Here is a 25,076-nt window from a genome sequence, read left to right on the forward strand (position 1 = left end):
AAAATTACAAAAATTTTTCTAAATCCTAATACATATATTTCCCTGAGATAAGAGGTCAGTTCTCTCTTTTTTTTTTTTTTCTATAGCCAAGGGTCCTTTTTTCCTTCCTGTGCTCCCACCAGAGTGAATAACTTCTGAACTGGGAGTTTCTCACAGGTGAAGGTCCTTGGTCAGCTTAGGGATCGCTGCTGTGTTTTTACAAGTCTCTTTGAGAAAGGCATCTCTTCAGGGAATTCTCATGTGGAATTGGAGCAAACATACATGTCTTTACTCCACCTGACCTCTTGGTGTTTTAAAAAAAAAAAAAAGATTTAAAAATGAGAGTCATTTTCTCTGCCATCCTCATGAGGGATGGATTTCTTGGCAGAAACCGTTTTTTTTTTTTTTTTTTTTTTTTTTAACCTCTTGTCTTTTTGACTCTAGCTATTCTGACAGGTGTAAGGTGGTATCTCTTTGTGGTTTTGATTTGCATTTCCTTGATGATCAGGGATGTTGAGCTGCTTTTCACGTACCTGTTGGCCATCTGTATGTCTTCTCTGGAAAAAATTTTTGGCCATAAAATCAGATTTTTTTCTTTTTGCTATTCGGCTGTATGATTTTATGTATTTTGGATATTAACCTCTTATCAGATACATGATTTGCAAATGTTTTCTCCTCTTCTCTAGGTTACCTTTCCTGTGTGGGAGCTTTTTGGTTTGATGTAGTCCCACTGGTTTAATTTTGCTTTTATTGCCTGGGGGATTATTAAAAAAATTATGAGATGAGAAGACGGCAGCCAGACTGGAATGGGGAGAGGGTGAAGCAGTAGGTAGGGACCATTCATTTCAAGAGTCAGAGCTAGGTCTGTAACTTACGAAGAGCAGAGGGAAGGATTTGGGAATTTTTTACGTGTTGGTTTTGGTTAGGATTTTTAGGTCCGGAAGATTGTCAACATTTTATTGGCTGAGCACAAGGGAATAGGTGAATGAAGATAGAAAGGAAGGAGGCAGTAGTTGTTTAAAAGGCTGGGATAAGATCAATAAAGGTGGCAAGTTTTCTCTATTTTTTTTTTTAAGGTTTTATTTATTGATTTGAGAGAGAGACAGAGTGAGCACGAGCAGGGGATGGGGGAGAGGGTGAAGCAGACTCCTGTTGACCGTAGGTGGCAAGTTTTCTTAAGACAGGAGGCAGGAACAGGCAAGTAAGGTAGAGGAGAGCTCCCTGGGATTCTCTGTACGTAGGGTATGAGGTAATCTACTGAGATGAAGTGTGGCAGCACTAGGAATAGATTAGGGGAGGATTTTGTAGGGATTCTTAGAGTTTGCCATTGTGAAGAATGCGATAGGAACTAATGATGAAGACTGGGACAGCTGAGTAACACGAAGTGCCCATCAAGACAAGTAGCGGACAGTGGCAGCTGAACCAGCCCAGCTTTCTCTAGCAGTGCTTGCTACAGCCAAGTCCACACAACAGGGAGTTCCATAAGGGAAAAGGTGTTTTGGATACTATATTACTTTCCAACAGAAGGCAGGACTTGAGGCATCCTGAGATTCAGATAACTTAAAGACATTCAGTGTACATGGTATAAAGAGCAAAAATGTAAAAACCAAGTATATTGTTTCTTTGCCTTGTTTTTAAACTCAAGCAAGCACCGTATTCCCCCAGTCATTTAGAATATTCAAGTTTGGGCATGCCAGTTGAAAATAAGACAGATGCTAGAGAAAAAGGCTCTGTCTCTGGCAGGTGGGCTCACTTAACCAGGTCTGTGAGATGGGCTTTATTGTTCATGTGTGTTCATGTAAATGACGATGCCTCGGTGGCTGCGACAGTTCCTGGCACGTGGTGGGGATGTGATAAATATTCTTTCAATAAACATCTGTCTGTATGAATGAATGTCTGAGTTTATCCATCTGATTTTGAAGCAGTAGCTTTACCTGACATAGTAAAATATGAAAAATCCTGATTATATTGGTCATTTGGTAGCCCTGCCCTCATCCTTCAATGTATAGCTCTTTCTATCTTGATGGGTATGTGTTGCCAGAACTTTTAATAAAGTGAAAAGAAAATCTGCGTTGATGATCTAGGATACAGAAGTGCCGAGCAAGTCTATTAATGTACCCTACTTTCCCAGTGCGGTTCCCTATAGCATGTGTGGTGGTGACTCATGAATAATTTTGTGTTGATGGGTATAAATGGTTGTTCACTTATTTATCAAATCTTTACTTGAGCACTGTGTCCTGAGCTAAGTTTGGTAGAAAGGATTAAGAGTGGTAGCTTAGCTCTTGAAAAGCACAGTCGAGTAGTAATAACATTCCATGGCCTTAACTTAAGTGAGCTTGCCTGCCAAGTATAGCATCTAGTAAGATAACCCTGTGGTTCCATATGGTACCTGGTAGTAAAGGTTTAAAAAACAAAACAAAACAAAACAAAAACCAAAAAAGTGCTGTGGGAGTGTTTGATGCCATGATCGTGGATTTTTTTTTTTTTTTTTTTTTAAAGATTTTATTTATTTATTTATTTGACAGAGAGAGATCACAGGTAGGTAGAGAGACTGGCAGAGAGAGAGAGAGAGAGAGCGGGAAGCAGGCTCCCTGCTGAGCAGAGAGCCCGACGTGGGACTCGATCCCAGGACCCTGAGATCATGACCTGAGCCGAAGGCAGCGGCTTAACCCACTGAGCCACCCAGGCGCCCCCATGATCGTGGATTTTGCTCAGTAATCCTCCATGACCTACAGCTTTCATGTACAAGATCCAGGTATTTCATTAGGCTTTAGTGTAAAGGACAGCAGGTGATGACTCTCCGTGGGTGATGATTTTGTAGTTCTTGCTTCTTTCTCCTTTGGTGGATAGTAGAACTACTTGTCATGTTCAGGGTTGGGAGTGAGCAGGTTACACACCTCTAAATACACACTCCGTCCTTCTACAGAGTAGGCCACAGCGCTTGAGTCTTTTCTTTTTCCCGAACACCATTATTAAATTGTGGTAGTTTTCTAAAGATTTTATATATTTATTTGACAGAGAGATCACAAGTAGACAGAGAGGCAGGCAGAGAGAGAGAGGAGGAAGCAGGCTCCCTGCCAGGCAAAGAGCCCTGTGTGGGACTCTGAGATCATGACCTGAGCCGAAGGCAGAGGCTTTAACCCACTGAGCCACTCAGGCGCCCCCAAGACTTGGGCATTTGATTCTGCGTAAATTCAACCCCCACTGCCCCCTCCATCCCTCTCAAATACAGACTAAATGAAGCTCTCCCTCCTCTTGGCCTTTGTACATTTCTACACCTTGTTTGTTTCTATGTGGAAGCTCTTCCCTGTACTGTACATTCATGTGACTTTTCCCCTCACCTTTTACCAGGCTTTGACCAGTATCACTTTTATCATCGGGGTCTTCCCTTATTATTACATTAAAATTGTGACTCCCTGCCATTTGTTTTCTGCACAAAGAGCCATCACAGTGCATGATTACGAGCATGGGCTTTGGAATCGGGCTCTCTGGCTCCAAATCCTTTTTCTAGCTCTATGACTTGGATGCCCTTTCTATGGCTCAGTTTTATCACTTATAAAATGGTAAGTATTGTGTCGATAGGGTTATTGAGAGGATTTGATAGATTAGTGCATGAAGAGCACTTACAACAGTGCCTGGTACATAGTAAGTTAATGTTAACTTAATTCTCTTTCCTTGCTTTGTTTTTCCCATATGTCATGTACTATACATTTAAACTGTGTGTGGTTTCTTGCCGTCAGAAGTACAACTTTTCTTCTACTCATTTTTCTTTTTCTTTACTACTATATCCTCATCACTTAATTATGCCTGATATATAATAGGTACTTAAATATTCAATCAGTGAATGAATGAGCAAATGGGAGAGGGTTCTGTGGACTTCCAGGAGGCCATGGGATGGATTGGGCAGGGGTTGGTACACTTTTTCTGCAAAGGGCCAGATGGGAGATACTTTAGGTTTTGTGAGTTACAACTACTCAGATCTGCTGCTGGACAAGAAAGCAGCACAGATGATACATAAATGAAAGAGTGTGACTCTAATGAGACTTTATTGACAAAAACAGGCAGTGAGCCAGAGTTGGCTTATGGGCTGCCATTTCCCAGCTCTTGGGTTGGGAAATAATTCTTCATCTTGCTTTCCTGATTCTCTTTATACTTCCCCTAAGACATCTCCCACTGCAGCAATTAGTGCTGCACTGGGTCTTACAGAACTGATATAGAAGTAGTTTGCAAAGCACTGTATTACCCATTAATACTCAGCCTTCATTAACTGTACAAAATTTCCATAGGTCTTTTTAATATTTTCATAGTGCATAATGATGTTAAGAATATATTTTGTACTTTCAATGGTGTCATTTCAGGTCTCTGGTTTTGATGTTCTTTTTCCTCCAGCAGCCGAGGACACATATCTGTACTGCTGATAATGGCCAGAAGCATATATGCTATTAGTGAACAAGGGGGCATTCCACTTACTGAACAGCCAGTGCTATGACTAACTCCTCATCGAAACAGAAACCAACAGAAATTATCCACTAGATAGTTTAGTTTTTAAGAATTATGCTAGAGTCTTATTTTACCACAAAACTGTTGCCTGGCCCATAATTTTTACCACTCTTCCCAATCAATTTGGTATGCTGGTGGGTCCTTCCATTTTTAAGTACAGTACAATGTTGGCCATGTTGAATGAGTGACAGACTATGACATGTTAGCGTGAACCGCATAGACTTGATTGCTGTAATGAAAACACAGTGGATCGGAAATTATGTGTTCTGCTGCTGTGATGCATTGTAACTAGACGTTTAAGGTGAAATATAGGACTGCCATTGGTGGAAATTTTATGTAAGCAAAATGTTTCTTATTTCACTTCTTCTGACTTTAATCATATGTCATTGTCAGCGCTAACGGTTTTCCACTTGCTGTTTAACTATTTTCACCATGGGACATGTGTGCAGAGAGAACCTGAACCATACTCCCCAGGTGTTAGGGTTCTCCTGCCTCCTGTGTTGTCTCCTCTCTGTCTGTGACCCAGTGCTGCAGCCTCCAGTCAAAGTACGGTGTTCACACTCCCAAGACAACTGCTCCCTGTGTCCTCCAGAGTGGTGTCCAGCCACCTCTGGTAAAGGACCAGGTTTTTTGTCCTGCCTTGTTTCCAGTTCATCATGGATTGATGCTTTCTGTAAAATCCAATTTTAAAAAATCGGGCAGGCCAGCAACATGATCATTAATTGGATATCATGATAAGACCAAGTTACTATCAAATTTTCTGAATAATTTCTATATTTCACTCATAGTAGACCAGTAATAGTGAACCAGTTCACAGACCATATTTTATTTATTTTGTTTTTTAAAATTGTTTTTATTTTTAAAGTTTTTGTTTATTTGAGAGAGACAGAGGGAGAGAAAGAGTGGTAGGGAGGGTCAGAGGGAGAGAGAGAAAGCTATAGAGAGAGATGCGACTCCCCACTGAACAGGAAGCCCGACCTGGGACTTGGGGCTCTATCCCAGGACCCAGAGACCACCACCTGAGCTGAAGGCAGATGCTCAGCTGACTGAGCCACCTAGGTATCCCCACAGACCACATTTTAAGCCACACTACTTTAGAGCAATGTTTCTCAAATGGATTGACCTAGTGTGGGAACACTTTCTTGGGGTGCCTGGGTGGCTCAGTTGGTTAAACGTCTGCCTTTGGCTCAGGTCATGATCCCAGGGTCCTGGGATCGACTCCCAGGTCAGGCTCCTTGCTCATCATGGAGGCTGCTTCTCCCTCTGCCCCTCCCTAGCTTGTGCGCTCCCTCTCTTTCTCTCTTTCTCTCTCTCTCCCTCTCCCCTTCTCTCAGATAAATAAAAAATCTGTTAAAAAATATACTTTCTCACATCAAGATGCAATACATATGGATACCTCCCCCCCCACCTCCCCACCATATTGAAACCTCAGGAATGTCAGCTACCTAAGGGCAGAGATATTTTTCTTCTTTTTCCTTGTCTTTTTCACTGTTCTGTCTCCCATACCTGGCATGTGGTAGGCCTTCAGTCACTATTTATTGCATGCAGATGTGTGTGTATATCTAACTGAATTAAAAGTTTCACAAAACAGTTCTTAACCTTCTGGTCCACGAGACTCTCTGCTATTTTTGTTTTGTTCAAATACACATTGCCTTGCAGTCTGCTAAATTTATTTCACTGCCTTCTGATCTTGGGGTCATGACCCCCAGCTGATCAAATACTCCTTTAGAGAGTTTGTATAGAAGATGACTTGTCCTTTCCCTTCCTTTCCCCTTCCTTTTAGAGCTTTGAGTAGCGGGGACCCACCCTGCCCTCTGTAGGCCACAGTCTGGATCTTAAAGATTCCAGAACTGCTGACCTCTTACCAGCTCAAGCTAGGTTGGTAGACCTGGCAGGAAACTGGGAGACATGGGAGTTCCCAGGTTTCTAAGAGCTAAAAAGAAGAGATGGGTGGGGGTTAGGGTTAGAGTACATGGAAAAATCAGAAGTTAAAACCTGCTCAAGACCCCCTAATATTCCTCTATTGGGAACTAAGTTTGCAGACTCCTATAAATAACATCATCACAATGGATTTGGTTCACCTGCATTTTGAAGAGTGTGAAAATTTATATTGTAAGATTGTAGGTGAGAGCAACAGTCTCTTTCATCCCAAGTTATCTTAAAAATCAGGATGAAGAGACCAGTTTTTGACATATGCAGCTGAGAAGAAGGTCATACTATTCTATATGAATATGTTTATATATTCTATATATAAAGAATATATATAGGAATCTGGGAGCTAGAATCCTTCTGACAAAGATGTGCCTGTTTGAGGAGCCCCTGAAACACAGCTGTGCCGCAAGCATTCTTTCTACCCCATGAGATACGGAGAATGCGGACGTCACAAGTCCCCATTGTCACGGAGCTCACAGCTTAGTCAAGGAGACACATACTACAAAATTAGGGCTCTCCTGGACTCAGGCCCAGGGCACTCTAAGAGAGGGGCAAGAAGGCTGGGCGGCAAGGATGCCTGAGCTGAGTCTTGAAAGTAAGTGTCCTGGCTGGGGGATGAGGTCACTGGGTGATGGGCATTAAGGAAGGCACTTGATGGAATGAGCTCTCGGTGTTATTTGCAACTGAATCGACACGTTCTACCTCTGAAACTAATAATATACTATATATACTGGTGTGTTATAGTATATGATAATATACTATATGTTAATTAAATTTAGATAAAATTATTGTTTTAAAAAAGGAAGTGTCCCAGGGCATCTGAGGGTGGTCCAGACAGAGAAGGAGCAGCTCTCATGACCACACAGAGGAAAGAGAGCAGGTGCATGCTCAGGGAAGGATCTGCTGTACGGCAAGACAGGCAGGGATGGGTCCCTTGGAGGTAGTAGTTAAGTTGGGTAGAAGCTCATGAGAAGGGTCAAGGTTGGTGGTGCCGGTCAGGGCTGACTGGCTGGCTGATAAATCCCTATTGAGAACAACATGGATTCGGGGCTCAGATCTTACTTCTTGAGTGACCTTGGACAAATTGGTAACTTTTTGCAGTCATAATAGCTAATAATAGTAGATAAGGAGAGATGGGAGTTCTTTCACTTTCTCACAAGATCTGCAGATTTACTGAGACTTAAGACAGCCCGTTTTTCAAATAGCAGCAGCCCCCTTTTATTCAAGAAGTAAAGGATCTTGGCTTATTGTATGCACCTTTTTATCAATTCCCTTAAGGTTATCATTCCTAAATATTAATAGCATGGTGCTGAGAAGCTCATTTCCTTTTATCCTCTCCTGTTTTCCCTGGCTGTTTCATTTATCTGAGTACTTGCCAACTTTGCCCCACCATCTTTTGTGGGGCCTCATTTTAGCGAGCAAGAGAAGTAACTTTCACTAAGGTGCAGTCATTAATACTTCCTCTTTGATGCTCTGCCTTACAAATTCTCTGTCTGTGAGAGGCTGTTTCTGACTGTGTGTTTTTGTTTTTGCAGGTCGTTAAAATAAGTATTTTCTTATTGGCTTTGTAAATATTTGGTGAGTCCTCGTTGTGTTTGAGGTCATGATAGAAAAATAGAATATCTAAGACAACATACCAGGTTCAAGGGTGTTTGAAAATCCTACTGTCTAAAGATACGGATGAAGGACTTTAAGTATTTGATTATGGAAAATCTCAAATATATAAAAGTGTACAAAGAATAGTCTAATGTTACCACACATACTTATCACCCACCTTCGACAATGATCAAATCGTGGCTAATCATGTTTCATCTATATCGTTACTCTTATTCCCTTCCCCTTTATTGTCTTAAAGCAAATTACAGATGTATCATTTTATTAGGGAATATTTTGCTAGCAATCTTTAAAAAAAAGAAAACTCTAATATCATCAAATAGTGTTCAAACTTTCAATTATATCATCAATATTGCACCTACTTTATAGTTTGACAGATTTAAAAATGTATGTTGTAACATCAGGTATCACCCCTGCTGCCAGTAGCCTGGTCTCTCCTGTTTTCACCCACTTCCCATGCACCTTGACCTCCACTTCTTACCATGTTGCCTTTTCAAGTGATTCTGAATTAATTTTCTAGGGATGTTAGAGCGGATTGGAGATGAAAAGGATTTGAACTAATAGAGTAGAGAGGAGAAAGTATGTGATGACAGATACATAGCAGAGAACCAGAAAGCGGGGAGCATTACGTCAGAATCAGAAAATGTTGTGGACATAAGGACTTAGTAGTTGAAGTTTAAAGGGAAAGAGTTTTCCGGTTGAAACCTGAATTGCTTATTCAGAGCTGTTATTTTGGGATCAAAAGAAGCAGTGACTGGGGAGAGGAGTTCTATCCTTGTTTACCTTGGTAACCAGTTCCAACCTTGTCTTGGGTGGAGCTTGTTGGCCTCTTATGCTCTAGCACAGTGATTGAGTGCACAGCACGATCATCTGGACAGCTTGTAAAAACCCAGGTTGCTGGGCCCTGCCCTAGAGTTTCTCATTCAGTAAGTTTTGGTGGAGCCCAAGGATTTGCCTGCTATCTCGCTTCCAGGTGATGCTGCTGCTGATCCAGGAGCCACACCTTGAGAACCACTGATAGTTCCAACTCCTCTCCTTTGCTCTTTGCATTTTTAAAGTCATGTTATCTTTGCTGAGACTTTATTGCTGCATGCATTGGGAATCAGTGAATGTCTTGGGAGGGGGGGATTGATGAGAAGTCTGTGGGTAATTTATGTGAAAATACATTGTTTTCATAATGACCACATAATAATATGGCACTACCAGTCTGGTGGAATGTTTGTAAACATTCTCTCAGATAGAAATATTTCTTCTTTTAAGTGAGTTGTATTTGTTTCTAGGTATGAAGTTAGAAGTTCTCTTTCAACCTAAACATTTTAGTTAAGGAAAGCTGAGAAAGCTAGGACAGATGTCGTTTTTGCCCAGGTTTAGAACAAACTTACTAGTTTTCTTAGTCTGTCTTTCTTTCTTTCTTTCTTTCTTTCTTCATTCCTTCCTTCCTTCCTTCCTTCCTTCCTTCCTTTACAGAGAGACTGGGCAGCTAGCCTGCCTGAAAACATCACTCCGTTAGCAACCCAGGAAAAAACTGTGGTTTTCTGCCAACCCGTTAGCTACCACGCCCATTGTTGGAACTTTCCTTAATATTTTATCCTGTTCAAATCTACTCTAAATGAGTCCTGACCAAACTTGAAATGTACCCAAAACATACTTCTTTTTCTGTTGGGTCTTTCTTTTTTCCTTTAATATATGATATATGAATGTTATCCCCAGGAGATAGCTTTTCTAAGACTTCTCTAAACTTAGTTTTACTGAGCCATTGGAATAGGAAACCGCCAGACTGAGGACTCTTGCAAACAGAGCTGATCTCTGTTTAAATTACCCAACAAATAGGGTTTTCTTGAGTTTGAGCTATGACCTTAAACCCAAACCCCACTCGTTTGTTGTGGTAGTTGTATTTTCTGGTACTTTTTCCCTTCAGCAAGTCATTCAAAGTAGTAAATTATTAACCATTTAGAATTCAGAAATGAATTTGCTATCGTATGAGAATTATTGGCTGTTGAAGGTTTAATTTTCTAAATGATTTTGTGTACCCAGAAGACCGAGTTATAATCAGGAGGTTTCTGGGTAAGCAAAGAATTAGAACAAAGGGACTTGGATATTCTGAGTCTTTTATTTTGGACCTCAAGTCTATAATTGGTAGTTATTCATTATCCTTGATCTGTAACATCATTATAAGTCCATGCATTTCCTACTTATATTAATCCACTACAATTTTAGTTTTAATAATCTTCATCCCTAATTTTTTAAAAATTTCAGATGAAGTATATACATAGTGAAATGCACACATCTGAAGTGTATAGTTTGAGGAGTTTTGACAAATGTATAAACTTGTGTAACCAACTACTCAATCAACATATGGAACAGGAGGTCCTCCAGGATCATTTGCCACTTCCTGCAAAACCGTTTCCTATTTTCTATCACTATAGATTGCCTGTTCTTGATTCAGACAAAAGGAATTATATAGTACATCGTTGTTTAAGTCTGGCTTCTTTCGTTCAGCATAATGTTGCATGTGTCAGTAGTTCAGTCTTTTTTAATGTGGAGTAACATTCCTCTCAGTGTATTTGGAGTAATATTGTATTGAGTATGTAAGGATTCCAGGGAAATCTTCCTCTCAGAAATGGTTTTGGGATATAGGAAAATCTTTTTAGAGCATAGGATTTTCTGAAGCCTTTCCATTTTGCCTTTCTATTTTTAAAAATACTTCGATCCAGGCATGAAAGTTGACATAGTTTTATCAACACAGATGCTCGTTAAATTAAGCTGCCTCTGAAGTAACAAACGTGGAAATTCTATTTTAACATTAGTACTTTACCACTTCAGTTTGCTGTTTTTACTCCTCTGTGTAGTTCTTTGAAGTCCATTTGGAATTTATTGAGACTTTGTTGCCTTTCGGATGTGGAATATCTTGAGGAATATAACATGTGGACTTGAAAAGTATGTATGTCCTGCATTTGGGTCTTTCCTTATATAAATCAAATTAGATCAGGATGATTGATGCTGTTGTTCAAATCTTCTGTGTTATTGCTGATTATTTTTTTTCCTACCTTGTATCTGCCTTTGCTCTCCTGAAAGAGGGTTGAAAATGATTGGTGGGACAAAACAAAACCAGAAAAAGGACAGGACCATACACTTAAATCTAACCATATCAAAAATTACATCAAATATAAATGACTTATGTGATTCTCCTTTAATTGTGTTGGATTTTGCCTTATATATTTGGAAGCTCTGTTATTAGTTGCAAAAACATTTGCAGTTGTTGGGGCACCTGGGTGGCTCAGTGGGTTCAAGCCTCTTCCTTCGGCCCTCGTCATGATCCCTCCTGGGATAGAGCCCCTCATCGGGCTCTCTGCTCGGCAGGGAGCCTGCTTCCTCCTCTCTCTCTCTCTGCCTGCCTCTCTGCCTACTTGTGATCTCTCTCTGTCAAATAAATAAAATCTTTAAGAAAAAAAAATGCAGTTGTTATGACTTCCTGATGAGTTGATCATTGTTATAAACTCTGACTCTTCCTGGTAATACTTCTCAATTGAAAGCCATTTTTCTTATATTGATAAAGCTATGCTTTGGGCTTACTGTGTATATGGTATTTCATTTTGCATTCTTTTATTTTCTATTTCTTTATATTTAAAGTATAGCTCTGTTAACAGCATATTGTTAGTGGTTTTTGTTTGTTTTAGCTAGTCTGACAATCTCTGGCTTTTAATAGTGTTCATTCTGTTTATATTTAATATAATTATTTATATGAATTTAAATCTACCATCGTGCCATTTGATTTCTGTTTCTCCCATCTCCTCATTGTTCCATTATTGCCTTCTTTTGGATTGAGGATTTTATTAGTAATTCATTTAACCTAATTGGCTTTTTACTAATATCTCTCTATTTTGTAATTTTAATGGATTGCATTGTATATTCTTGTCACTGTCTACCATGAATTAGTATTAAACAGCTTTGTGTATAATGTAAGAGGTTTATCCCTTTCTTCCCTTTGAGCCAATAAGATTTTGATAGTCTTCATGATCCTAGCTACTCTCCATCCAATGGACTGGGAAGTGCCCACAGATAAAAGAGGTATAAAAATGAATCTCACTCATTATGGTTCCCTTTACTCAAGTGCTGAATTCCCTCCAGTTTCTACCAGCTTTTGTTCACTCTCCAGTTTCTTCAAAACCGTTTTTATATTTTATCCAGTGCTTTGTATTGCTATTTGTGGGGTAGTTTGTCCAATTAATCTACTCTACCATTATCCGAAGTGGAATTCTCATTTTGTCATGTTTAATAAACTAAGCACTTTTCTGAACCCATTACCTAACTCAAAAACTTGAACAGTAACCTTTATTTAACTATGTAACTCTTCCTCTCAGTCTGTTCCCCCATATCCCTGACTTGAGGTACCATATCCTGAATTTCATGTTACTATTTCCTCTTTTTTGTTTGCATTTATAGTTTTGTTGAATCTTACGTGTATTTCTAAAATATATTTAAATTTATATTGTTTTAACTCCTAAAAGTCTCACTGAATTTATTGGAGACTTATTTTTATTTGCTGTTATACTGCATAGATTTATTCACACCACACATATATTGTTTTAGTTAGCTTTGACAACTGTATGTAATTCCATTGTGTAAATATACCAGTTTATTCGTCTCTTGTGTTGGTTTGTATCCATGTTTTTGGCCTTGCAAAGAGTCCTACCATGAACATTTGTGTGTGTTCATGATTATGTACCTTGGAGTAAATACTGTTATCGCGAAAAAGAATATGTTGAAGTTTAGATGACAATGCGAAACTGTTATTCCAAGTGGTTAAGCCATTTTACATTTCCACCGCCATTCTGTAAGAGATTTTTTGAATCCACATCCTCTGTAATACTTGGTAGTGTCAGGTTTTTTTTTTTTTCCCCAGTTGACTAAGTATAAAATGGTATCACATTGTTGTCTAAAATTTCTTGTATATTTTTAAAATATATATATTTTTTAAAGATTTTATTTATTTATTAGAGATCACAAGTAGGCAGAGAGGCAGGCAGAGAGAGAGAGGTGGAAGCAGGCTCCCTGCTGAGCAGAGAGCTCCATGCAGGGCTCCATCCTAGGACCCTGGGATCATGACCTGAGCTGAAGGCAGAGGCTTTAACCCACTGAGCCACCACAGCGCCCCTAAAATTTCTTGTACTAATGACATTAAGCCTCTAAGTGTTTATTGGCTGGAGATAATTTCTATTATATATCTGTTCATGTCCTCACTTCTCCCTTTTTAAAATCAGTTTGTAGGAATTCTATCCTTTGACTACCACTGAAGCAGACCACCTATACTATTTTTAATTTATTAGAGATCATAGGCCTTTGAATCCATCATTCTCCCAGACCTACCCCATGTAGTTTGTAAACCCTTCTATACTCTTGACCCCCTTTTCCTGCTCCATTTTTCCCTTTAGCACCTACCTCATTTACAGTATTAAATACATTTTTTATTGACTGTTTAACTATTCCATGCAGGCTGTTACATGATAAGTAGAGAGATTGAGATAAACATCCATAAACATTTATTGCAATTTATTTATTTTAATTTTTCTTTTTTAGAAAGATTTTACTTGTTTATTTACTTGAGAGAGAGAATGAGAGAGGGCATGACCAGGGGGAGGGTCATTGAGAGAAGCAGACTCCTTGCAGAGCAGGGAGCCGGATGTGGGACTCAATCCTGGGACTCTAGGATCATGACCTGAGCTAAGGGCAGTTGCTTAACCAACTGAGCCACCCAGGCACCCCTCCTTATTGCAATTTAATATTGTCACTTATTAAACAAGTGCTTGGAAATTTAAAAAAACAATGGTTCTTCACCACTCTGAAAACCATGGTCTAGGTTCTCATACCTCCGTGTCAGAGCATTTGAAAGGCTCGTTGAATGGAACAGAGAAGAAATACATAACTATCTGTTGTCTGTGAAAAGTGTTCATGCTGCACATAAATACAGTTGCTAACAAAGATGAATATTTGTTTTTCTAATTCAGTGAGGTGGTGAGAGTTTTTCTAATATGAGCATTACTTTGTTTTATTAGCCATCGTTATAGCTGAGCCTGGCTTGAATTTCTTTGTGTTATTTTTATGTTTATCGTAGTATCTGGAGCTCTTGGAAGTGCTACTTTTAAAATGACAGGGAATGCAAGCCACTTAATTACATGAAATTCAGGGACTGCATGGTCTTCCGCTTGAACCTCTATGTTCTCAGTTGTCACTGAGTTTTGAGTTTTCATCCTGAACTGTGACTATTAAATTTGCTCCCCACCTCTCTGGACTGTGCAAGTAAATTTTTGAGAACTAGCTAAGTTCATAACCTTGCTTTGTTAACTCCTAATTGCTGGGTGATTGTAAACCCCTGCCTTGAGTACTTGTGTGCTATAGTTTTTCTACATAAAATGGTAGTGATACTTTACAACTTCTGAAGTTGACTAAAGTTCTGAGAAATCTGCAACGAAATCTCTAAAAATTATGAAATCAAAGCAATGCTTCATGATGATAGGGCATTTTATCAGAATGAATGCAGAGTAGAAAATTGATCCAAGAAGCTGTTTATCAGAACTGTAAATGTGTTCATAAAAATAAAGTGGTGAGATCTGGCTGCTTGGAAACAGTGGGCAAAGTTTTCTTTTAAACAGCGTATCCTTTATTTCCCAGACATTTGCTATACCACAGTATCTGCAAAGTAGCTAGGGCCCTATTTAGTCCTTTTAGGAGAATTCACATGGATGCTTAGTCTGGTATTTGAAGCACATTAATTAATATTGGAAATCACATAGTCTTGACTTTTTCTTGCTCATAATTAAACTTTTTGCAAGAATAATTCCAATATATTTTTTAACAGGTGAAAGAATGAGTAGATTATGTCATAATTTCAGCATATGCCTATTTTTCAGTTAAGATAAACAGAAATTTAATATGTATCATAGTGGAAGTCAGACAGACCTAGGTTAAAACCTATCTTTACTATATGTTTATTTGCTGTGTTTCTGTACAAAAATCAACAAACATCATTGATATCACCTATCTAATGGAGACAAATGTATCCATTTTATTGGGCTGTTGTCATGATTAGGGCTTATGAATAATTTGTGTCTATGTATAAGGACCACTATAGACACTTGTACATGGTAGTTGTTGTTGTATTACAAAATACCAGTGGTTTTGTGTGTGTGTGTTCTGTGTGTTTGCTAGTAAACCCTTTTGACAAGTCCTGTGGTAAATCCATCTACAGAAAAAAAAACAAAACAGAAACAAAGGCAAACTGAAAGAACAGAAATTGGGTGGGGCTGGTGCAGGAAGAAAGAAATCTCCTCTACTGAGCATTCTTCATGGCCCTCAGGAAGTTTCCACAGCCATCCCTGGTGCCTTCCACCGAGGCCTCGAGTTCTGTAGAGGACATCATGGAAACCATTCTACTGGACTTTCAACACCTTGCGTGCAAGATCTGAAACTCATTTTATTAACTGGTGGAGTGTGTGGTCTTGCAGTTAGGTAGACAGTCGGCCACTGCGTGTTAAGTGACTGAGGTAATTCAGCTCTGCCAGTTCAGAAAATTTCTCTTCCCTAGCTGACGTCTAAGTGGGGTTGTAATTTGGCCTTGAGCTGTCACACCTGCTTGGAAGCATGTGGCATTTAAAAGGATATAATGATAACATCATTGTTTTTTCAGATCTAGGTTGGAATTTGCCCTTGACAAACACAAAATGATGAGTGACGGAAGTGATATGTTGGCTACGGCGTTGGAGCAGATGGATGGGCTTATAGCAGGTAATCTGCGTCCTCTGAAAGATGGAATCATGACATTTACTCTGCACTTTTGGCTTTTTCATTCCAACTCTTTTATTACCTTTTCCACTTTATTTTCATTTATTGGTTGCCTTTAGATTCCTCGTGGTTTCACGTTAGCCCCTCTTCTCCATTTTATACCAATATCATTCTCAAACTTTGAAAATGTCTAATTCCATTTCCATACTGTGGTTCTGACTCAAGGAGAAAGAAAGTACTTCTCGGGCAACGCTCTCAGGTTCCCTTCCTCCTCGGGAGCTTTGTACTATCTGTACTTTACTGTACTCCCAATAAACCTTGCTTTGCTGCCCACCCCCCCCCCCAAAAAAAAAGTAAGTAAGTAAGTACATCTCATGGGATTTCGGTGCAGGTAGCAGCTGTAGGTCACACTTTGAAAGATACTGCTCTACCTAGGATCCATGGATATTCTGATCTATTCCCTTGAATTCGACATTTATTTTGCCACCAGTAACTCTCACTTCTATTTACTTTCTCAATTCTCTGCTAAGCTTTGGGTCTCTAACTGCCAATCAAATACCTCCTTTGAAATAGCCTATATGCATATCCATGTCATCACAGAAAGCTTTGAAGTCTTTTTCTTTTCTCAGAAGCCTTTCTAGTAGTCTTTATCTTATCTAGTTTCATAATCGTCCATCCACGCAGTTTTCTACCTAGAAATTTAAGTCACATTAGACCTTTGTCCCTCAGAGCCCCTGCTTAGTCAAGTTCTGTCACTTCTATCTCCCTTTAAAAATTCAGCTATTCCAGGCACCTGGGTGGCTCAGTGGGTTAAGCCTTTGCCTTCGGCTCAGGTCATGATCTCAGGGTCCTGGGATCGAGTCCCACATCAGGCTCTCTGCTCCGAGGGGAGCCTGCTTTCTCCTCTCTCTCTCTCTGCCTGCCTCTCTGCCTACTTGTGATCTCTGTCTGTCAAATAAGTAAAATTTTAAATTCAGCTATTCTTTTTTTTTTTTTTTTTTTTTTAATTGAGAGAAGGAACACAAGCAGGGGAGTGGGAGAGGGAGAAACAGGCTTTCCGCTCAGCAGGGAGCCCGATGTGGGGCTTGATCCCAGGACTCTGGGTCCATGACCTGAGCCAAAGGCAAACGCTTAATGACTGAGCCACCCACGTGCCCCTTAGCCATTCCTTTTTTTCCCCTCTGAAGTGTGTCCTGTCTGTGCTCTGCCGTGCTTTGTCCTGGCAACCCTCTCCCTTGATGTTCTTGGCACTCTTGCTTTCCCGCTGTAGTTCCTCATTCTCTAGACCACCAGAATTTTCTTTCTGAAACACAGATCTGGTCGTATTCCTCCCTTATTATGAATCTTGAGTGATTCTCTGTTATGGAAGTAGAGCAAAAACAGTGTAGATCATGACCTGCTTGTTTTCTCATCATGACCAGAGGGACTGAACAGTAGGTAAACCCTTTCAGATGCTTGTGCTCTCCTAGGGGTAGTGGCTCCTTAAGGTCTCATGTCACATTCTGTGTTTTGTCACAGGAGAAGTACCTTTATGTATTTAGGAACCCATGGTCATGAAGAAAGGTTGAAGGGGCCAGTGGGTGGGGTTGTCATCGATCTGATGGTCTGATGGTCAGGGTCGAGATGTGGGTAGCATCTACTGCTCCTCCATTCTAGCTACCTAGCCCCTGTTGCTTATCTTTTCTGGTCATAAATTTGACCCTACTCTGTTTCAGTGGTTTGAAGAAACCACAGGTGTTTTCATTGTCAGAGGTTCTTCCCTTGAATGCCATGGCAAGTCAAAGTTTGGCCTCCTTTGTTCTACTTGTATATCCCGAGACCAGATTTTAATTTGACCTCCTTTGTAGATTAGACCACATCTTGTGTACTGTGTTTAGTTCTTGGAATATCCGTTTCAAAGAGGTTATTGGTAAAACTTAAGAGGAGGTGACCGTGAAGGCGAAGAAACAACTTCATCTGGTAAGGAAGGAACTGGTTAAGTGTAACTGGGAAAGTATATTCTTGCTCAGGGCATGATAGATACTTTCACACAGTTGAAGGACTATTACGTGGAAAAGAGATTGGACTTACTGTGTCACAGTTTCGGAAAATATAACCAGAGCCAGATCCTAGGCTGTTATCAGAGGTTATAACCTCAAATTCTTAGTGGAACTCCGTAGGCAAGACAAGTGATGTTTCTGGACAGTAGTTGAGGACTGACGTTTTACATACTCTACTAGATGAGTATATTTGTTCCTTAGCCCTGGCAGGGCTTCAGGACCAACATGAGAGTTATTCGGAAAATCAAGACTTCCTGGGTCTCAGCTCACACTGACGCAGTCAGGAGCTTTTTGGGTAGGACCTGACTTTATTTTCTCAAATTACTATCAGTAGCTCTCCACCTAAGGTAGAGGGAGATGTGATTGCAAATATTTGAGGAGTTTTTCTAAATATGCATTTCTCCCCTATCCCTCACCTTGTTTTGTGATGGAGACTTAAAAGAGTAGAAGGTTATTGTGGGTACATCTATTGTGAATAGTATTATCAGGTGATTGTAGTGCTTTAAACTACTGGCATAGGACACGATAGCCTGTTTTGTTTTTAAAATGCTCTACTGTTCCTCCCTTTCCCGGACATACTCTCCTCAATTTCTATTTTTCTGGATTTTCCTCTCAGCCTTATATGGTTCCTGAGGGGAAGATCATGGGAAGTATTTAACATTGGGCCTAGCAGATCAGTGGTTACCATTTGGCAGATTACAGTTTGGCAGATTTGGGTCCTCATCATTTGGTCTAGTTCTTTGGAAGGTCAGTGGAATGGACTAACTGAAGGAAAATGCCTCTCTCTATGGTTGGAATTGATCAAGCTATGTGGCAACTGGAGAGAGAATTTACACATTGGTTCACACTTTTCTTCCCTTTATAAGACCCTCAGATTAATGAGGTGGTAGTCAAAATATCATAATTATTGACACTTAAAGTTAGTACTTCTAATTAATATGTATATTTGATAGACCAGAAAATAAAAATCAAAGAGATGAAGAGGTATATATGAGTGATTTCTGAGCAGGCAATGGGTTAGTTATGTACATTCAAGTCATAAAACGCTTTCCCTTATAAGTAATAGGGAAAGAAAGGCTGTAAAACTATTTTTTAAAGCTGATATTAGCAAGAGTTTTTGATGCTAGGCTGCAAACAAAATCATGGGATAAAATGTTAACACACACACACACTCCTGTACATACACAAATGTATACATGTAATTCATTGAAATTCTCCAAAGATTAAATTCTGGTAAATTAACCGGAAGCCAGTCCTGTTACCCTTGACATTATGCTATGCGGTTTCCACCAAATTGTGCAACTTCTTTTACAGGGAATTTCTCAAAATCTTATGGTACCTAAATTTATATTTTGGGGAGTACTTGGCTCTATCCACACTGCTCTCTACCTTCTTAGCCCTTATTTCCATGAGGTCAGCACATCTTTCACCAAAGTCCATTCATTATGTTCTTACCGTAATACACAGTTGACGTCCCTGTTAGGTATTTGGTGATTGATATTTACCATCAATTATATGGATTTTATTTTTGCACCGAATCACTATGACTTGGAGAGATTCGCACGACTCCTTTATTTTCTTTTCCTTTTTGCTTATTTTGATTATTCCTCACTGTGACTGGACTTGCTTGCCACCCTCAGCTTTAGGACATTATGTAATATAAACCCTGTTGTTCTCTCTGTGATTTTTTTTTTTAAAACTTAGGTTCTAAGGCCCTGGAATATTCCAATGGAATTTTTGATTGCCAGTCTCCCACCTCCCCGGGATTCATGGGAAGCCTGCGAGCTCTGCACCTTGTGGAAGACCTGCGTGGCTTGTTGGAGGTGATGGACACAGATGAGAAGGAAGGTTTGAGATGCCAGATCCCAGATTCAACAGCGGAAACACTCGTCAAATGGCTTCAGAGTCAAATGGTAGATAATGGCACATTACAGATCCTGCGCTCGGAATCTCTTGTGGCTTATTCCAAAATTTAGAACATAGAGTAGCTGATTAGAGCAACAACAACAAAAAAGTACAGGGCAGCAGGTTCACTGTGATTTTTATCCCTTAATGCATCCCAGTTCCCTTTAAGGATAATGTTAGTGTACATTTCATGGGCTCCAGCCCACCACCTGATTTTGCCTCTGAAGGTGGACTCGCTTTCTTGGATGACCTGCTGTGGCCTAGAACAAATAGTCCTGTAAAGGAAAGAACCTTGCACGTAATAGATGCTTTCTCAGTACTATTGGAAAATTTACTGTAAAAGGACCAAGAGCAATTCAGATAGGAAGCAGAGTGAATAGAACCTCCAAAGGCAGCGAGGCAGAGGTCTGCAGTATCTGATAGGAAGTGCCATCTAGTGATCTGTGGGGTCATGTCAGTTCTAGGGTGTGAGGGAAGCTATAGAATTGGGCTTCCAATCGCGTTCTTCTTCCCAGAACAGTGAAGCCCCTTTCTAGGCATCCGTCTCAAAAACAGATGGCGTGGAGGATCTGCCCTTTCCCTGAACACATTGGTATATACCATGGTTTTAATACATTTGGAACAAATAAAATCTAAAGAATGCCACTAAAAATATTGAGAGAAGAAGATAGAAAAAGTGTTCTTTCTGTAATACGAGTAATGCCACTGAACTATATGCTTAAGAATCGTAAAAGTGACAAATTTTCTGGGTATATCTTACCACCACCCAAAATGAGAACATTAATACTGTGATAAAACTGATGGTTGGATTGTATCTTGGCATTTCCCAGTGCAGGTGCTGGAGACAACAGACCTGAATTTCAATTTGGGGGCTGATTCTTAGAAGCTTGCATGATTTGGGGGAGATGTTTTAAGCTGTTTGTCTCGTTTCCTCGTTTGTGAAACAGGGACAATAGCTTCTGCCGCATGGGAGTGTGAGTTCCGGGAGCGAACTTATGAGTGCTTGTCGGTGCGCCTGGTAGACGAGTCGAAAATACAACACTGAAGAGATTGTAGAGGATGGAGGGGAAACTACGGGGTCCATCTGCAAAGAGGGAAAGAAAGTGTTGGCTCCAGTTCCGTGTCACTCCTACATGGTTCACTTTTTTACAAGACTACAGACATTTTTCAGACTATGGAGAAGCTTTTACAATATTTTAGAGACTTATTCTCAGTTACATAATTAAGATTTCATTTATGTTTAATGATAGCCACCTTGGGAGTCCATGTCCTTAAGACTGATATCGATCTTCTCATTAATGCCACTGGCCCTTTGCAGTTCTAATTACTTTGTCTGGGCCAGGAGACCCCCTGGTTTCCTGTCGGGTGTCGCGTCTTCCTTCCCTACTGATTTCTGCTGTATCATTCTTTCATATGATCAGAAGCTGGTTCAGAAGAAAGAAAATAGTCACATTAATAGTTTGTTACTTGTGAGGGGATATTAAATCACTAAGAATGAATTTGTTTGAATAAAGTAGCTATAGCTGTAACCTTCTAAACACTGACAAGTTTAAGACTCCGAAGTTCCTCTCCTGTGGTTAAAACAAAACAAAAACCCAAATCTGTTGAGTATGCCGTATTTGGTCAAGTACTGAGATAGAAGTATTTTCCTGTTAATAGAGATATTAATGGTGGAGAATTACATGCTTTATCAAGCTCTAAGTTCAAGAGGGCAAACAGAAAAATATGTCAAATTATTTGAGCCAAGCAAGCAGTTTCTGTTTGCTTTAGGTCTAACTCTATGAGTTGCCTAGAACATTCATACTAAGCTTTTCCCAATGGAAGACGTTGAGGATCATGACCTTGATCAGGGCATAAAATCCCACAAGTGACCAGTTACTTAGCAGCTTTAGTATGAGGCATTCGCAAAATCAGCAGAAATGACAAAAGTGCAGTTTTTGACAAAGTGAGTGGAACTGCGATGATAGAACTTCAAATCGGCATCGTGGCCGATAAGATAAATTGAAGTGTGCCTCACTGGCTTCTGACCTGATAAGTCACAATACATTTCCATCGTATTCCTACATTTAAAAAATAGGTCCTATTAATTGCAAGTGTATCTTCTAAAAAAGTTTTTAGAACAAGTTTCATAAAAATAAAAATACTCATGACTTCAGACGTGGGGCACATTCTCTCCAGTCCCTGACTCTCCGCCACATGACCCATTCTAGGCCTGCCGTCCCCAGAATCCCCCACTGCTCTCTGCCCAGCTTCCCTTTTCATGTGTGTCTCCAGGGAATGTTTGTTCCAGCTTTGGCAAACAAGGCCCATCTTAAGATTGGGTCACAGGGTCACAGATCATCTGAGTTCAGCAGTGTCTCACTGAGACATCCTAGCTCACGTGAAAGCTTCTCACCCCCAGAACACTTGTTTCTTGCTCCCGTTGGCTATTGAGTGAAGAAGAAGTGTTCTATTTCTGGAAAACAAACACTGAGAAAAATTACAACCCAGAAATAAAAGCCATATTTCTGATTTTCCCCACATCTGCTCTCTTGACTTGGAAAGTACAGGAGGTACTCAGGCTTATCCTGAGCTTCGGGCTTTGAAGCACTTTCTGGCGACTTTGAATAAACAGGCATCTTTTTCTAGGAGAGGGTCATGAGTGGGCTTTTTGGGTGTGACGCTGTATATGTGAGATGGATTTCTCCCTTTGGATTTCTTTTTGAGCAGACCTGATGAGATTTTGGAAGAAATAGACATCTTCCTGGAAAGATTGTCCGTATTGCCCCGGGTTCGTATTTATTTTTTAGAGTCATAACAGAAATTTCAGAGGAGACAATAAATGGTGTGTTTCAAGATTGATGGAGGCAGACCTGCTAGTACATAGCGTCATCAGCCAATCAGTGGGGACACTCCAGTGGGGACGCTCCAGTAGCTCCCAGTGGCAGTGCTGTTGCCCTGAGATCATTATGCACGGCACAAGGTGAGAGCCTCACCGCCCTGATTCCATCACACTTGGAGAGAGGACAGGGGAGTGGAGTATTGTTGCCTGGTGGTTTGACTTCCAGTGCTCTTGCCATCACGTTCATTTATTCTTTGGACAACAGTGTATGAGATTCCTTCTTGTGCTGGTAGGCCCTGGTGAAATGTGACTGTGGTGTTCGTGGCCTTCCTGTCTTTCTCCGTTTCTCCTCCTACTCCAGTATCTGGTAGAGAGCAGGCAAACAAATGTCTGCACGCAGCGGTAGAGAGGTAATGCTGGTTAGGGTGCACGAGGCCCTGGTGTGAGAGGGTTCTTTGAGTGGCTGGAGATAAATTTAACCAAAGGAGATTTAGAGGGCTGCGCCTTCCTTTTTTTTCCTTGATACAGAATTTTGAAAAATGTCATCATGAAATAAAAAACTGGATGGCAGTTTTTAAAACTAATTTAAAAAATAAGTGTATTGAGGGGCGCCTGAGTGGCTCAGTGGGTTAAGCCTCTACCTTTGGCTCAGATCATGATCTTAGGGTCCTGGGATCGAGCCCCACATTGGGCTCTCTGCACAGTGGCGAGACTGCTTCTTCCTCTCTCTCTGCCTGCCTCTCTGCCTACTTGTGATCTCTCTCTCTGTGTCAAATAAATAAATAAAATCTTAAAAAAAAAATAAGTGTATTGACTTTGGTGGAGACTGTGTATCTGTGTGTGTGTGTGTGTGTGTGTGTGTGTGTCTGTGTTATAGCAGCAGTCCAACTGTTTCTTAACATTTGTTGTCCTTATAAAATGGAACTGATTTTCTTTTCCATATTGTCATTTAGCTACTCAGCACTCTGATTTGGGAATGTTCTATTCAAACTGAGTTCTGTGTTAGAACAGAAGTTAAGTGTAATTGTGGCAAATCACTGCTTGCTTGTTGGTTTGGGATTTAGACAGGACAGCAGAGCTCTGGAAAGAACAAAGCAAAACGAAGCTGGGGAGAGAGGGTAGTCAACTGGAGACCAGTGCAAACCAACAGAACTAAGAAAATTAAAGGAAAATATAGCACGATACTTTAAGTGAACATAGCAGGCAAAACATTCCTGCCTACCTTGAAGTAGTAACCGTTGATATTGTTGTGTGATGGGTACTTAAGGTCTCTACTTTCAGATACAAATGAAATTTTGTATAATAAAACAGTTTTTGAAAGGGGGGCATGGGAAGCAAGATGCTAACATTTATTACATCTTTATACTTGATCGTGGGTCTACTTGACCATTAAAAGGAAAATAATATAAATAGAAGAGCTTCTATCTAGATGACTGTGGGTAAGGTATATTGTGCCTTTAGCATTATATGGAGCATCTGCTCCATGAATTCAGACAACTCATATTCCCAGGGGTGGTTGCTGGCTAACTTTTGGATTCTATAATTCTGTAAGGAATAGAGCCATTTAGACATTTTACCCGTCGTGCCAGGAATATCCGGCAAACACCTCAAGTTCCTTAATTAAAGTATCACTGTTGCATTCGAGCTGGATCCCTTGCCTTGCTTTTCCCTCCCAAGTGTCCCATACCCTCCTCCACATGCACTGTTAGTTGGCTACAATACTATTGAAATCCCCAAGCTGATGCTGATTTTGACTTAAACTTTCAGTTGTATCGAATGTGGTCAGGATGGAGTAGGAAGAGTTATTTTGAAGGCATCTCTGGGATTTTGAGTAAAGTAATTTGAGCTGGTGTTCAGTGCTTTGGATGTCAAATAGACTCAACAAGAGTTGATACTCAATGTATTTTTAATTCTCTGCCCATGATTTTATAAGAATCTTGGGAGAATCAAAAGAAATGTAAGGTAGTTTTGCCTTGAGGGACCATTAAGGAGAATAAGTGACCAACTCTTGTAAGGTCATGAGGAAGCCATCCATGGCAGAATATGGTGAAAAGCTAAGTGGTGAAGGACAAGACAAGACAGAGAAGGGAAACCAGTGTAGGGGCAGAAGAGAGTATGGCATAAGGTAAGAAGGAGGAGGTGAGAACTGGCTAAGAAAAATGGATTTGTAGAGGCCGAGAGGAATGATGAGTGAGTATAGTGGTGGACACACAGCCTTGGAGTAGATGTTGGAATGGCCAGTGGAAGAAAGTTCACTAGGAGGAAGAAACTGAGAATAGTATGGGTAGAGGTGGTAATTGTAAGTCTCAGGGAAGCAGGAAATTAAGGATCCAAAGGTTATGTGGAATAATGAGCTTTGAGCAGGAAGTAAGACTCAATTCCCCCAAGATGGCGGAAGAAAGGGAAGATGTCGGAGGCCATATATACTCTGCTTTGGAGAAGATAGTATGTAAGGGAGTTCATGCAAGATAGTCTCAAGTATAGTCCATTAAAAAGGCTCTGAAAAC

The 25,076-nt window shown here is 40.2% G+C and overlaps 1 protein-coding gene across 12 annotated transcripts in view; it reads left to right on the forward strand.

Annotated features, from left to right (window-relative positions):
* The window catches only part of LOC131839864 (liprin-beta-1-like), a 95,041-nt gene that overhangs the window by 21,691 nt on the left and 48,274 nt on the right, over positions 1-25,076 (forward strand). For all 12 annotated transcript variants that reach the window (XM_059187555.1, XM_059187557.1, XM_059187556.1 and 9 more), the window contains exons 2-3: positions 15,710-15,807; positions 19,548-19,756. In XM_059187555.1, coding sequence (XP_059043538.1) covers positions 15,710-15,807; positions 19,548-19,756 — 307 coding nt within the window. The remainder of the gene's footprint in view (positions 1-15,709; positions 15,808-19,547; positions 19,757-25,076) is intronic.

This window comes from Mustela lutreola, chromosome 8 (genome assembly GCF_030435805.1).
Source record: "Mustela lutreola isolate mMusLut2 chromosome 8, mMusLut2.pri, whole genome shotgun sequence".
Classification (NCBI taxonomy): domain Eukaryota; kingdom Metazoa; phylum Chordata; class Mammalia; order Carnivora; family Mustelidae; genus Mustela; species Mustela lutreola.